We start from the raw sequence: 14,275 nt of genomic DNA, 5'->3' as shown, positions 1-14,275 counted from the left end.
CAGGGACCCCCCTCCCCATGCAGGGCTCCCTCGATCCCAGGATGTGAGCTGAAGGCAAATGCTTAACTGACTGAGCCACCCAGGTGCCTGCCCCAATAGGGCAAAATGTTTTAAGTGAAATGTTAACTGCTTTATTCCAGGAGTTTGGCAGGATATGAAATGCTTGGTTATTGCTGTTATGGTAGTTTAGAAATACACACTCTAGATCACACCCGAAGCACCAGAAAGTTTCTTTTGGGAAGAACTCATGGGGCCACTCCTCTTTTACCTGTAAAATAGTTCCTGACACATGTATATTTGATTATATCCTAGATATAGTCATCTTAATACAGATTTCCAAACTCAGGACTTCATAGCGTCAGATTATGAATTGGATAGACTGCAGAAATACTAAACTCAATATTTTACAGTCCACCCCTTCAAAGAGTTATTCTCAAGCTATAGAATGCATAATAAGCTGTTGGGAAGTGGCCCAGATGCCTATTTCTGGGGCTTGTCTAATAGACCTTCTGGTTCAGTGCGTCTGAGGTGCAAAGATCTTCATTTCTAATGAGTCCAGGATAATCCCTGGGATGGTGGTCTGTAGAACACATCTGAGAAATGAGGCCCTGAAAGATTCACAGGTATCCTCTGATGATATCTAGAGAAGGCTGAGTTATGATTGCTAGTGACAGACTACAGTAATCTTGGATGTTTGTCCTCATTTTGTCTCTTTGTCTTTAGCATCAAGTTTTTTTTTTTTTTTTCCTTTCAACTTAATGTGTTTAAGTTCTGGAAACCTCTTAGTGGATATAGTTTTTCTACATTTAACCTTCCTTGAACTCTTTGGAACATGTGGTCATCCTACCAACAGTGCATGAGCATCACTCTCTTGTGTTCTAAAAGTACAGATATTAAGCTTTTTCATCTTGGCCAATCTGATATATGAATCATGTGATCCTCATGTTCATGGGAAGTTTTTGAATTGCTGACAGGATTAGGAAAACCGAGGTTGTCTACTGAATAACTATTCTTCATCTATCTACAAATAATAACCAATTAGAAAATCAAGTTGACAGTAAAACTCTCTTTATAATAGCAATACAAATTTCAAATACCTAGAAATCTAGAAATAAACTTTTCTAGTTTGTATGTAGTTTTTAAAATTTTGAAATATTTCAAATCCTAGAAATAAATTTAGCAAAAAAATGAGCAAGAACTCTATAGATAAAACTTACACTCTATTGCAGGATGCAGAAGATTTAAATAAATGAAAGTGTGTACTCTTTCCCTGGATAGGAAAATTCAGTATTGTAAAAATGTCAGTATAAACCATAGATTAAACCGTGAATTCACTGAGATTCCACTCAAATTACCAAAACAACATTTAAAAAGAGATTTTACAAAATGATCCTAAAACTCATCTAGAAAAATAAACAGAGGGATGCCTGAGTGGTTCACTCAGTTGTGTGTCTGACTGTTGGCTTCAGCTCAGGGTCATAATTTCAGGGTCATGAGATTGAGCCCCATGTTGGGTTCTGCACTCTGTAGAGTCTGCTTGGGATTCTCTGTCCTTCTCCCTTAGCCCCTCCCCCTGTTCTATCTCTCTAAAATAAACTTAAAAATCTTAGGAAAAAAAAAAAAAGAAACAGATAAAAATAGGATTGGAGGAACTAATCCCAAAAGATATTGCTATCTATTTTAATGATTCAGTAATAAAACAATATACCATTGTCACAGAACTGCACAGAAAGTCAATGAACAGAGTAGAGAATCAAAAAATAGGGTGAAACACATAGAGAAATTTAGTATATGATAAAGATGATATTTAAGTAAATATAATAAGGGATAATTCAGCAAATGGTTTTGGGATAATTAGCTAGTCATAGAGGAAAATGAGAAAAAATAAATTTACAATAAATTTAGGGACAAGAATTTAAATGTAGAATAACAAAACCATAAAAGTTAGAGAAAGCAGTTAACTGTTAAAAATAATCTTGGAATTAGAACGAACTGTTTAATCGTGATACAAAACTCAGAAACCAGAGAGGAAAATAATCAATAAGTCGACTATATAAAAACTTCTGTGTGGCAAAGGTCTAAACACAAAAGATAAGCTGAAGAAATGTGAAAATATATTACAAAGAACTAGGTTTCTTAATATGCAAAGAGCACTTACAAATAAACAGGAAAAAAAAATCCAAACTATCCAAACGAAAGTAGTTAGAACATGAATAAGAATGTCACAGAACAAGAAATATTTATGGCTTATGAAAAGTTGCTATCTTTGAATACAGGTTACTCAGGATTAATAATGTCAGAATGTTTTTCATGGAGAAAGGACTTCAGAATATGATACAATTTAATCTGGGGATAATTTATCAAAATTAATGTAGTTAATGAGTCAGCTGATGTAGCCTGTATTCACCCATTCTTCTGTGGAACAGTGATGACTCGCCTGGGAGCCTTCCTGAGTCACCTGAACCTGTGAGGCACCTTTAAGCTCTGAAGTAGTTTGAGCTTCCTGTTTACTTGTTTCCTCCATCTGCATCAATTCCTCTTTTTGGTGGCATTCTGTAAGAAAATGATGCCATGCCATCATCCTTGCTGATACAGCTTTGTGACGATTTATTAAAGAAATGCTGATAGAGCACTATGTGCCAGGTATTGTTTTCAGCATTTTATAATATCAAATTTCTTAATATGTAGAATTGTTATAAAGCATTAATCCCATCTGGTAGAGTGAGGTGCATAAGACCTGCGGTGGGGGAGGCACCATGGGAGTCACCTATATCCATTGACTTTCAGGAGGAACCCACGAGGGCAGCCTGGGTGGCTCAGTGGTTTAGCGCCGCCTTCAGCCCAGAGTGTGATCCTGGAGACCCGGGATCGAGTCCCACGTCGGGCTCCCTGCATGGAGCCTGCTTCTCCCTCTGCCTGTGTCTCTGCCTGTGTCTCTGGCTCTCTCTCTCTCTCTCTAATAAATAAATAAAATCTAAAAAAAAAAAAAAAAAAAAAGGAGGAACCCACAGAACCTAACCTTCCCAGTGAACCCCTAGCGGGGACAGAGCATTACTCTGTCTTTAGCCTGCTCCTTTGATCTCCCCCTCTCAGGTATGGCTTCAGAAACTCTTTCTTGGGGTACCTGCCCTCCTCTTTCTCTGCCATCATGGAGAATTAAATAACTCTGAAATTAGAATGAGTCAGCTGCCATGTTGCCAGGTTACATCATGAAAACAAAACAAGGACCCTTGTGGGGCAGCACAGCCCATTGAAAACTGGAGCCACAAGAATGCTGTTTCCTGACCTCCCTCCCCCACAGAGAGCCTCTGAGTGCTGTAGCCTGAGCAGGTGTCTGCCTGGGTCCAAGACACGTGACAGGCTGCTGTGTGGACCCTGCTGAAGTATAAGCTGATTAACATCAGAACTGGCTTAGAAGGAGTCTCCTCTTTCATGTGTTTCCACCCCTAAGCCTGACCTGTATTGCTCTCTCCCCATCACTTAGCTCTTGGTTCTGACCCTGACTCTGGTCTCTTCTGATGATCCCTTGAATTTAGTGTTTTCCTGGTAAGTGGACAATAGCTTCCCCCATGATCTCCAGCTTTCCCACCTTCTCTGCCCTTTGTGTCCCCCGTTGGCTTTGCATCCTAACCTCTATCTTAACTACTAGGCCTGCCTGTGGCTGCTTTCCTGTGGGGTCAGGACACCAGAGAGTTAAGAAAGAAACCTTGGGTAATGCTGATATATAAGGTAGGCTGAACACCGTGGGTTCCTGAAAGAAGCTGAAGGAGCAGCGGTGGGAGGGGCAGCCGAGGGAGGAGGACTCACAGTCTACACCTCCTGGATGGTTTGCAGTAACTCTTCTGGGTGATTTCTGGGAGTCCTGAGTAGGTTGGTCTAGAAAGTCAAAAACAATCTTTCCCATCAAAATTGACTAGCTATGCTTTTACTTTGGAGCTATGCTTTTACTTTGGCTTGGGCAAATTAGTTTCAATCGGCCTGTTCCAGGGCCTAGCACAATGCCCAGCATATGGCAGACACTTGATATATATATATTTTTTAAAAATGAATGAAAGCCACTAGATGCCCTAGTCTCATGTAATCATAAGTATAAATGACGAGTGGTGGCAGCCTTCTAGCTGCGTGGGACATGCAGTGGGCCTCTCCTGAAACACAGCCAGCGTTCCCAGTGGTTGCTAGTTTATCTGCAAGATCTCCAAGGAAGGAAATTTTCACCTTTTTAAGGCTCTTCTTTCAGATTGTAGCTGTACCTGTTTGTTCCAACGACAATTTGCCGACATCTACTGGGTGTCCTACCATTCAATTCAATCCTGACTGTGACTACCTGGAGATACCATAGATCCTACAAATTAAGGGCTCAGTCCTCCAAGACTCCCCCCCCCCCCCCGCCCTGAGTTCAGATGCCAGATGCAAGTCTTGGGTATCCCCAAGTTAACCTCACTGCTGCCCAGCAGACTACTAGTTTGGGGGTTCCTATGTCCCCTCCACCTCAGGCTTGATAATTCAGTAGAACAGAGTTCTCTGAACTTGGGAAAGCACTAGATTTATGATTGCAGTTCTCCGCTAAAGGGTACAACTCAGGACCAGGCAAATGGAAGAAATGCATAGAGCAAGGTGTGGGTTGCTGCCATTCTAGCACCCTGACATGTGCACCGACCCAGACCTTTCCAAGCCTTGCATTCAAGAGTTCTCACTGAGATTTCATTACTTAGTCATGATTGATTAAATCTCCAGTTCTTCCCTCCCCAGAGTTGGGGAATGGGGCTGAGAATTTCAACTGTCTAATCATGAGGTTGGATCTTCTGGCATCCAGCCCCCCTCTGCTGCTCACTAGAGCTCCTATGTATAAGAAACTCAGGTGTGGCATCATCGGGCTTTTTACAAATACCAAAAGACACAGCTATCACTTGGGAAACTTGGTTTCAGGAACTCTGTGCCAAGGAGCAAGGAGAAAGAGCAAATACATATTGCTTTTTATACCACAGTAGAGGAAACATATTTTGACAGATCCAAGAGTGGTTGATCCTTCTGGTCTCAGTTTGTTGTTAGCAGAACTTTCACTGGCCCTCTAGACTCAGTAAGAACCTGTTCTTTAGGAGGATGGGATATGCCCTTCCCTTGCTTCCGCCCCTGACTCCAGTGTATTACAGTCTGAGGATCTTTAGAATCCCACATATTCTCTGTCTACAAAATCGAAAGAGAGTCCTCTGGAATGTAGGTGCCAGTTGAGTGGTTATGTTGTCTAGGCCTGATGGGAGCAAAGTGGGCAGAGCCAGAGGGTCTTAGATTAGACCCTGCCTCCACCGCTGATTCACTGTGTCATTTTGGGGAAATCATTTATTTCATGAGATCATTTCTAAACATGGAAGAAGTGTGAGGACACACTTTTCTTATCTGTCCATTTCAGGGTCCAGCGTGTAAACTGTGAGATGATTAGCCCACCCAGGGTTACTGTTATGCTCAGGATGGATATTCTGAAGTGTGTGGCAAGGGACTTTGTTCTTTCATTAATCTTGGCAAAACCTATTCTACTCCTCTTTGTCTCACAAAGGGACTGATGAGTGGTGGGCTAGAGAAGCATTTGATGGTAATCCGCTCTCACTTGAGGGGTCTCCAAAGCTTCCTTGATGGCCAGAATCGCCCCTACCCCCAGGTGGAGATTAGCAGGGCTCGGCCTGTCTTATCTGAACCACATTTGAGTAGAGATGAGCCCCACCCTCCTATTTGTGGTTTGATAAAGACTGCTGGGAAGAAATGAAAACTAGGATAACATGCCAAACTGGAGGTAGGAAAGCCCTTTCCTGGGATATTTCAGATGTAAAATTCATTGCCACCAAAAACAAACAAAAAAACAAAAATGCAAGGTTTTTTCCCCCTTCAGTCTTTGTGAGAGGCTGGAGGCTTGTCTGATGGAAACAGGAGAGAAGGCAGGTTCAGGAGCATAGTTTTTCCCAGTGAGTCTTTGGTAAGAAAGATTATGGAAGCAGATTCCAGCTGACACAGCTCAAGAGGCTTCATTTCTCTGGCTTGGAGTCCTGGGGCAGCTGCCTCCCCTGTGGTGGAGTCTCCTTGAGTAGGGCCTTCTCCAGCTAGCACCTGAAAAGTCCTCTCATTTGAGCTGGGGTCTGTAAAGAACTTAAGTGTCAAGGACATATTTCCCCTGGTAACTTTATAAACCAGATCCAGCCTTTAGGAGGTCTTTGGAGGAGCAGAGGAAAGGGAAGGAGGTGGGAGGGGGATACAGACTCTTCACCCCACTCCCAGTTTTGATTTTCTGTCTGCCTTTCTTCTTTCCCTACAGCCATCTGTCTAGTAACATTGTACTCTCCCTCACCCACCACATTAGAGGAGCTTCCAGATTCTTCTCCTCACTCCTCACTCCAGTCTATTTAGTTTACTGTTTCCCCCAGAATGTGGGCCTGACTCTGTTGCCCTCCTGTTCCTCAGTGGCCGCTGGGCATGAGGCAGGCATGGGGTGTGTCTTCCTGCCCCCCTGCCAGGATTCCCCCTGGCTACTCTCTCCCCTCTGGGCTCCAGTCCATCTGACTTCCCTCCATTCCATTCACTTGTAAACCCACCCTTAGACCCAGGATAGTACTGGGTGCAGAATGTGGGGATGAGGATACTCCTCCGCCACGGGGCCACCCCACACCCCTGTCATGGCCACACTCCACTGACCTTCCCAGGATCCGTTGATCAAAGTGCGTCACTTCCTGTACTTCTGTACTCTTCCTGTGCTTTTGTATGCTTCCTGTACACCTCCTAGACTTCTGTACACCACCGGTACTTCCTGTATACCTCCTGTACTTCTGCACACTTCCTGTACTCCCTGCACTCTGTACAGTTCCTGTATTTCTATATACTTCCTATACCTCTGTATACTTCTTTTTTTAAAAAAAGATTTTATTTATTTATTCATGAGAGACACAGAGAGAGACAGAGAGGCAGAGACATAGGCAGAGGGAGAAGCAGGCTCCATGCAGGGAGCCCGACATGGGACTCGATCCCGGGTCTCCAGGATCATGCCCTGGGCTGAAGGCGGTGCTAAACCGCTGAGTCACCCAGGGATCCCTACCTCCGTATACTTCTCATACTTATGTGCACCTTCTGTACTTCTGTACTTCCTATAATTCTGAGGTGCTTTATTACACCTTTATTATCCACGTGTTGCAGATGTTACAATGTTGTGGGTCAGAGTAACCACGGATGTTTGTCTTTGCTCTCTAGTGTAAGTTCCAGAAGGCAAGGATTACTGATTTCTTTAGCACCTACAAGAGAGACTGGCATATAATAGCTGGTCAATAAATATTTGTTGAATAAATGACTGAACTTCTGGGGAATCAGAACTGTGTCTCCTTAATCTTTGGATCCACCACAGCATCTTCACATTAAAAATAGATCAATAAATGTCTTTCTAGATTATTCATTTAAATAGAGTTCATGTCCTAAAATCTTTGCAGGAAGAGACTTTTTTTTTTTTGGAAGAGCCTTTTGAAGGTGAAAGTCCAGTTGTGTCCTGTTGCATCGTAGCCACTGTAGGTATAACCATGTTCATTTCCAGACTTTCAAATCCTGTGCCATATTCTCTCTGATTTGTGAAAGACATCTATAAAAGTTCTACAAAAGCATGTGTGTATGTAGGAGCATGCACACGTGCATATATGCACATACACGTGTAAAATTGTTAAAGACCATAATGAGTCGTTTTTATGGGAAAAGAAATCAACCCTAACTCTGAAAGCTGGAATGTATGCTGCCATCTTCATAATGAGTGTTTGTAATGTTCTGGAATTCTTTCTTTCTGTGGGACCAGGGATAGCATTTTACATATGGGGATATTATCTCCATGAATGCCAGAGACCGGGTTTTAAACTTTAAAGATTTTCACCCATACTAGTTTTCAACACTTGCAGAGTGATTGAGTTGTTATGCTTACAGGATGATAAAGGAGCTGTGTCCACATGAGCTTTTTGTTTGTTTTGCTAGGGTTCTTTATATTTTACAAATGAGCATTCATTTCTGTCTGCATGTGACCTCTTTTCCAGGGAAGTTCCCTTGAAGGATGCTAAGGAATATGCTGAATCCATAGGTGCTGTTGTGGTTGAAACAAGTGCAAAAAATGCTATTAATATCGAAGAGCTCTTTCAAGGAATCAGTAAGTACCTGAGTTGCATTTTCGGCTTGTTTACACTTGTATGCTTCTGAGAGTCAAAGGCTAAAATAACAGGGCACTGCCCTAGAGCTTTCCACCCGTGTGAATCTGTCCGATGCCATGGATAGCAAGCCTACAGTCCGGACCTACATCATGCCTCCCGATTCTGAACCTCCATAGTTCTGTGCTTTGACCTGTTGTTTCTATGTCATGTGAATAAAAATGAAGTAACTGTGTTGAAAAATAGTCATTTTAATTAAAAAGTTGTGTGTTTGGTAGCATTTGTGTTAGCACGTTGAGGGGGAGAGAAATAAAATTGGCAGTGATGAGAGGTAGAAAATGGGATGACTCTAGGCAAACAAAATAAAGGAGCCTTTTAGTCATTTCTTTTGCCTGGTGGTGATGAACAAAAAATGAGTCTCCATCCCACAAGACCTGAAATTGGCAGTTGGGTGGACAGTCGATTTGAAAAGTTTTTTCTCATTTCTAATCAGCTAGTTAGTGGAAGGTGGTTGCTCTCGTCTTCGTCTCCTGTTCTGGGTCACGTTATGATTCCCTTTCTTTATGTTGGTTCCCCGTAAGTAACCTTTATCTAAGATCTGTTTCCAGCTTACGGCCAGATTTTCCCTCACAACTTCTTTGGGTCCCCTCAGAGAGCTACCTGCAGTTGGCTGTCTCAGGGAGCTGTCCTGGGATGCCTCTAGAGTACAATCTGGGACTTGGCCGAAGTGTCAGCCTTTACTGAAGTGCTGGGACTCAGGGGCCTGGGGTACCCACCTTGAGAAAAGTCAAGCCCCTGAACAGTTGGCAGTTGTTCTCAAAGGTCTTATCTGGTTCCAGACAATTCCAGAAGGGAATTCCAGAGGGGAAACTGGTGGTTTGATCTCTCTTCTGCCTGAGGTCATCGTTGGCCGTGCTCTTAAAGTCAGAGGGGCCGTCACTTCCCAGAACAAATTTTATTTCCTTTTAACTGGTTTTGGTTCATTACTTTAGGCTCTGAGAACCCACAGCAGGGATTATTCTGTTTGTTTCTCTTGGCTTGATTGGGAATTCACTGGAGATGGGGGAACTCTGACCTGGGTTACTTACATAATACAGAAATGCACAGAAGGGCATTTACTTGTTCATTGGGGTCCACATCACCTTCCCTCCCATCCTCCTTCAGAGGCTTCATTTTACTGCTGTTATTTTACACTCTCAACAGAATAGTGTTATCCAAGCGCATTGACCTTCGTGGTTGAACTCTAGAGTGCTAGGCTGTAATTTTATGTTGGAAACCGTGGATCCCCAGACTCCTGCTCCTTCTTGAAAATAGGCCACTGCTGCAGTGCTCTGCGGTGAAGCAACTGCTCAGCTCTCCTCTGTTTCTGTGGAATGCTAGGTGACATCTTAGAGTGTTTGGCTTGAACTCATTCCATTAACCTCATTTTCCCTCACATCGAACTCATTCTTTTCCAGTGACGCTCGGCTTTTCTGGCAAGTTGTAGGACTATTAAGATATTACGTTTTGAATAAAGGTTTTAATTAGTGAAGCTAGATATAGCTCCCGATGACTATGACATCGGCCCCTTTCCTTTGTGCAGCTCCTTATGCTCTAGAACTCTCTCCCCGGCATAAGCCCCTGGAAGGCAGATGGTGCAGACCGCTGGAGAGTGAACGAAGCACAGTGCTCCGTATACCTGAAATTCACTTGAGGTTTCTGTATGAGCTAGGAGATTTTCTGAGGTTTACACAAATCATTATTAAAATAAAGAGTGAAATAAGAGCTGCAAAGAAGAAAATAAGCCTAAGTGGCAAGTATTGATATCTTAACTGTAAAGGTACTTCTTTGTATGGTGCAGCCAGTATATATCTCCTCACCCATATGAAGTTTCTATGGCTCGTGGTGATGGGGAATTTGAGTAAGGAATTCCCAAGATCTTGGTGGTCTGCTTCACTTAAGAAAAAGCAGGTGGCTCAGTCGGTTAAGTGTTTGCTTTGGCTCAGGTCATGATCCCAGAGTCGCAGGATTGAGCCCTGCATCTGGCTCACTGCTCAGTAGAGAACCTGCTTCTTCCTCTGCCCCTCCCCCCACTTGTACTCTCTCTCAAATGAATAAATTAAAAAAAAAAAAAAAGCAAAAGTATATGTCAAGTAAACAATTATTTGTTTATGTTTTATCATACTTGGGGTAAAATTGCCTTAGTAAAAAAGCATGTAGATACATGGCCTGCAGCAAGACCTCTAGCCATGTGTAGACTGTAAGTGCTGGTTCCTCTTTACTCCTTCAGGTGAATTTTTCAGAATGGGATGTTGTAGCTTAATTACAGGTTAACTTAAAATGCAGTACCAAGTACACCTAAATACACTGCAGCAGACATTTCGTCTATCTTCTTTTTTCCTGTTCCTACTTGTATTACATGTGCTCCTCCCTGAGCTCAAAATAGAACGGGATATTGCTGACTTGTACACTCCCCAAAGCAATGTTCCCGAGACAAACGTGCCTGGGAGAGAAGATGCAATAAAAAAGTGGTGAGAATAAAAGCCCTTTGAAAAGGTGTGCTTAAACTAAATGAATTCATACTGACTTGTAGGAAGAGACAAATGTTTCTCTTCTACATTCCCAGAGTGTTCATAAACCAGAAGGAGACAACTGCGTTCTCCAGACATGAGTTAATGTATTTACTAACTGGAAATTGTTTAGCGAAATATTATCTGTTTTCAAAGGCTGGAGCTACCTTGTCAAGGATTTAGATGCTGCTCTGTTTGGGGGGGCGGGGATTGTGCACTGTCTGTGCTCGAATAGCCTGCTGTCCTCTGAGTGGCATTCCAGCAGGTACCCTTTGCTCAATCACATTTTCAAACTGCCTTTACCCTGCTGCCTATGGCTTGATCTGCTCCATGCGTTTCTCCTCAGGGTTGTTCACTTTTCTTTTCTGAGCTTTTATACCTTTCATTTGAGCATTGAAGTTTTCCTCTTTGAATTAAAAGATAAAGAATTATCCTTGGCCAAGAAAACTGTGGTACATTTGAGTGTTTCAACTGGTGTATGAAAGCACGAAGATATCCTGTTGCTGTTTACTCATTGTAGTGTTACATATCAAAACCCAGCTCTTGATGGCCTTCCCTCCAGAGCTCTGGCGTCTGCTGCATCAGCAGGCTGCGTCTTTACCTCCTCCTTCCTCCCTGCTAACCTTGACTCCTTGTAGGTCTGCTTTCTGTCTTTTTCCTTATGAAGTCTTCATCTGCCCCAACTCTCACAGGTAGTTCCCAAGATTCCTTATGGCTTCCCCATCGTTCTGACATTTGAACACACTTAAATGATTAAATTAAACGAACCCATTAAATGAACTCTTTAAATGGTTCCTCCAGGTGCCTCAGATATACACCTACTGCAGGGGCTCTGTGACAAGATCTTACCCTGTTATATTCTCCGTAAGGCTAGGATGAGTAAACAGGATAGTGCTTAATTCAGATTTTTGAATTTGGGCCTTCATCCTCGCCTCATGATGTTCTAGGAGGTAATATTTCAGTGTGGCCACTAGATCAAGCAAAATACAGTTGCTCTTCTATGGGGACCAAAGGTTGGATGACACCAGTCCATCGGACAGGCCTGGTATCTGTTGATCCGTGTATTCAACAGACATATTCTGTACTCTTCGGTGGGTCAGGTGCCTTGCTAGACACAAGGACCCCATGGTGAACAAAACAAACTGGCCGTCGAGGCAGGAGACAGCCTGTTGGCACAGAGTCAAATGGATGTGTAATTACACATTGTAATAAATGCTTTGAAGCAAAAGAATAAGGACTGCAAGGATAGAGACAGGTGAGGACTTCAGATGGGGTGGAGGAGATCTCCCCAGGGAAATGATTTTAAGCTGGACCTGGAAAGTGGACAGAGGCCAGCTGGGCAAAGAGCTCGGAGGAGCTGTCAAACCAAGTGAGTTTCTGAGGCAAGAGATGGTATGCTGCTTTTAGGAGAAAGGAGGCCTGGTCTGCCAGTGGGGAGCATGGAGACTGAGCCAGGTCCTTGCTGGCCTTGTACTGGGAAGGAGGGAGTGATATTCTGAGTGCACCTGGAAGCTCTGAAAGTGTTCTAAGCGGAGGTGTGGCATATCCAGTCTACACTGAGGGAAAGATCACCCTGGGGGAATTTATAGAAAGAGAAATGTTGGACATGGCTCCCCAGGCAGGGTGCTGTTACAGTCATGCAGGACTGGGGAGGCTGGGATAGGCTGTTCCTGGGATAGGAACTCGGATGCAAAATTCAGAAATCTTTTGGAAGTAGAACCAACCACAGGGGAAACAGGCCGTGGTCATGGGACGGAGGGAGAGAGTGGTACGGTCCGATCCGATCTGTTCTTCCTGAGCCCCCTCTCCCGGAATGAGGAAGACTGGCACAAGAGCAGGCTCTCTGGGGACTGCGTCTGCTGTGAGCCTGTTGAACTGGGTTCTGGAGTGTGAGAAACACGGGTTTTGGTTTGTGGATTTTAATTATTCAACTCAAATGCTGTTTTTTTTTTTTTTTTTAAACTCTCCCTAAGGGCAAAAAGAGGTGGAGCTGCAGGCTCCCCCAGAAAAATGTCCCTTTTCGGGTGGGATCTCCGCCAGACAGCTGTGCTTTTGTTCCAATTAATTTGAATGCTGACTGTGGAGGAGAGAACACAGGCTCTCTTCTGGAAAATCACATCTGGAGACACTGTAGACGTTAAACTAGGTTTTTTGTTAGTAGTTTGAGAACAAGGTGAGAAATATTTTTTCAAGTGTATATAATTAGAGGTACAAGTGTATTGGTTTGGAAAAATTAGAATAGGGTGCTCATACGACAAGCAGAAAGTTAAGATATGTAGGCAGTGATCAGGTCTTGTTTTATAATCATTCTTTGCACAGTGTTAGCTTTTTTAAGTGCCCTGGATTTTTAAAATTCTCTAGTAGTTTTTGTTTGGAGCAGGCTCAAAATCAAAACAAAGCATTTGCAAATTCTATAGTAGTGTAGCCGGCTGTCAAATGAAAGTGAATTTAGCCATCAAGGGACAGTAAAGGACAAAGACAAAACCTGTCTACTTTCTTACACCAAAAAAGTTAATTTAGGGAGTGCAATGATAGAGGATGTCTGTGAAACAGTGTAGTTTTCAGAATAGGGAGAAGTGGGGTAGCAAATACCCGAAACATGTGTCTCTTTTTTATCCCAGGGATTCCAAAGCAGAAATAGATCAGGTGTGCAAAATGTAGCAGGAATGTTTAACACACAGCACATTCTCATTCTGTCCCATTGTCGCAACTGCTTAAATGTTTACACTCATCAGTGCACCACTTATGCTGTGAAATAGGCACAGTTATCATCCCTATTTTACATACGAGGAGATTGAGGCATGAAGGGGTTTGTAACTTGCTCCAGGTCGCAGAACTAGTAAGTAAGTAGCCTATAGTAGAAGGCTGCCAGGGGGCTCTGGAAAATCTAGTCTATCTCACTGCCCATGGCCTATGGCAGTTTATGGTAACATTATTCATAATGGTAAAAAACAGGAAATGACTTAATGGTCCAAAAGTTGGGAAATGGTTTTTTTTAAAAAGCCATGCTGTCGCTAATATAAACGAGTGATTAAAAATGATGATGTAAATCGGTATTTCCAGTTATGAAAAGGTAAATTCTTGACACTGAAACAGAAGTTACAGATCGGTTTGTATAATATCCTGATTTCATAAAATATGAACCATATATAATGGTAAATAGTATATTCTTCTGGGCAAAGATTGGAAGGATACATGCACTTAAAATATTAACTGGTTGTTTTATGGTGGTAAGCTTCCAGGGAACTAAAAAACAAAAAGAAAAGTAGGCTTTATTTTGGAAAAAAAAAAAAAAAAACATACGCTCGTAAAACGAATAACCTAATGAACCAGCATGCACTCATAACCAGATTTCATCTCTACCCCACACTCCCCCTCGCCATCCACCTGAATTATTTCGAAGGGAGTTCCAGACATCATTTCATCCATAAATAGGTTCAGAATGTAACCTTTTTTTACATAACAACAATTTCATTATTACATTAGTAATCATAATGCTGTTATCATATTAATATCACCAAATATTCAGTGTTCAAATTTCCAAATAGCTCATATTTGTCCTAAATGGTTCCT

At 42.6% G+C, this 14,275-nt stretch overlaps 1 protein-coding gene across 3 annotated transcripts in view; it reads left to right on the top strand.

The window, feature by feature from the left end:
- RAB31 (RAB31, member RAS oncogene family) overlaps positions 1–14,275 on the top strand; it is a 129,249-nt gene that overhangs the window by 105,116 nt on the left and 9,858 nt on the right. For 2 of the 3 annotated variants that reach the window (XM_077899957.1, XM_077899959.1), the window contains one exon: positions 8,046–8,155. In XM_077899957.1, coding sequence (XP_077756083.1) covers positions 8,046–8,155 — 110 coding nt within the window. Of the gene's footprint in view, positions 1–8,045; positions 8,156–12,675; positions 13,692–14,275 lie in introns of those variants that run through there. The other variant, XM_077899958.1, reaches the window with a different exon arrangement.

The sequence above is a fragment of the Canis aureus genome, chromosome 6 (assembly GCF_053574225.1).
Source record: "Canis aureus isolate CA01 chromosome 6, VMU_Caureus_v.1.0, whole genome shotgun sequence".
NCBI lineage: Eukaryota > Metazoa > Chordata > Mammalia > Carnivora > Canidae > Canis > Canis aureus.
Note: the sequence above shows the minus strand (reverse complement) of the source record. Positions and strands in the feature narration are given on the sequence as shown.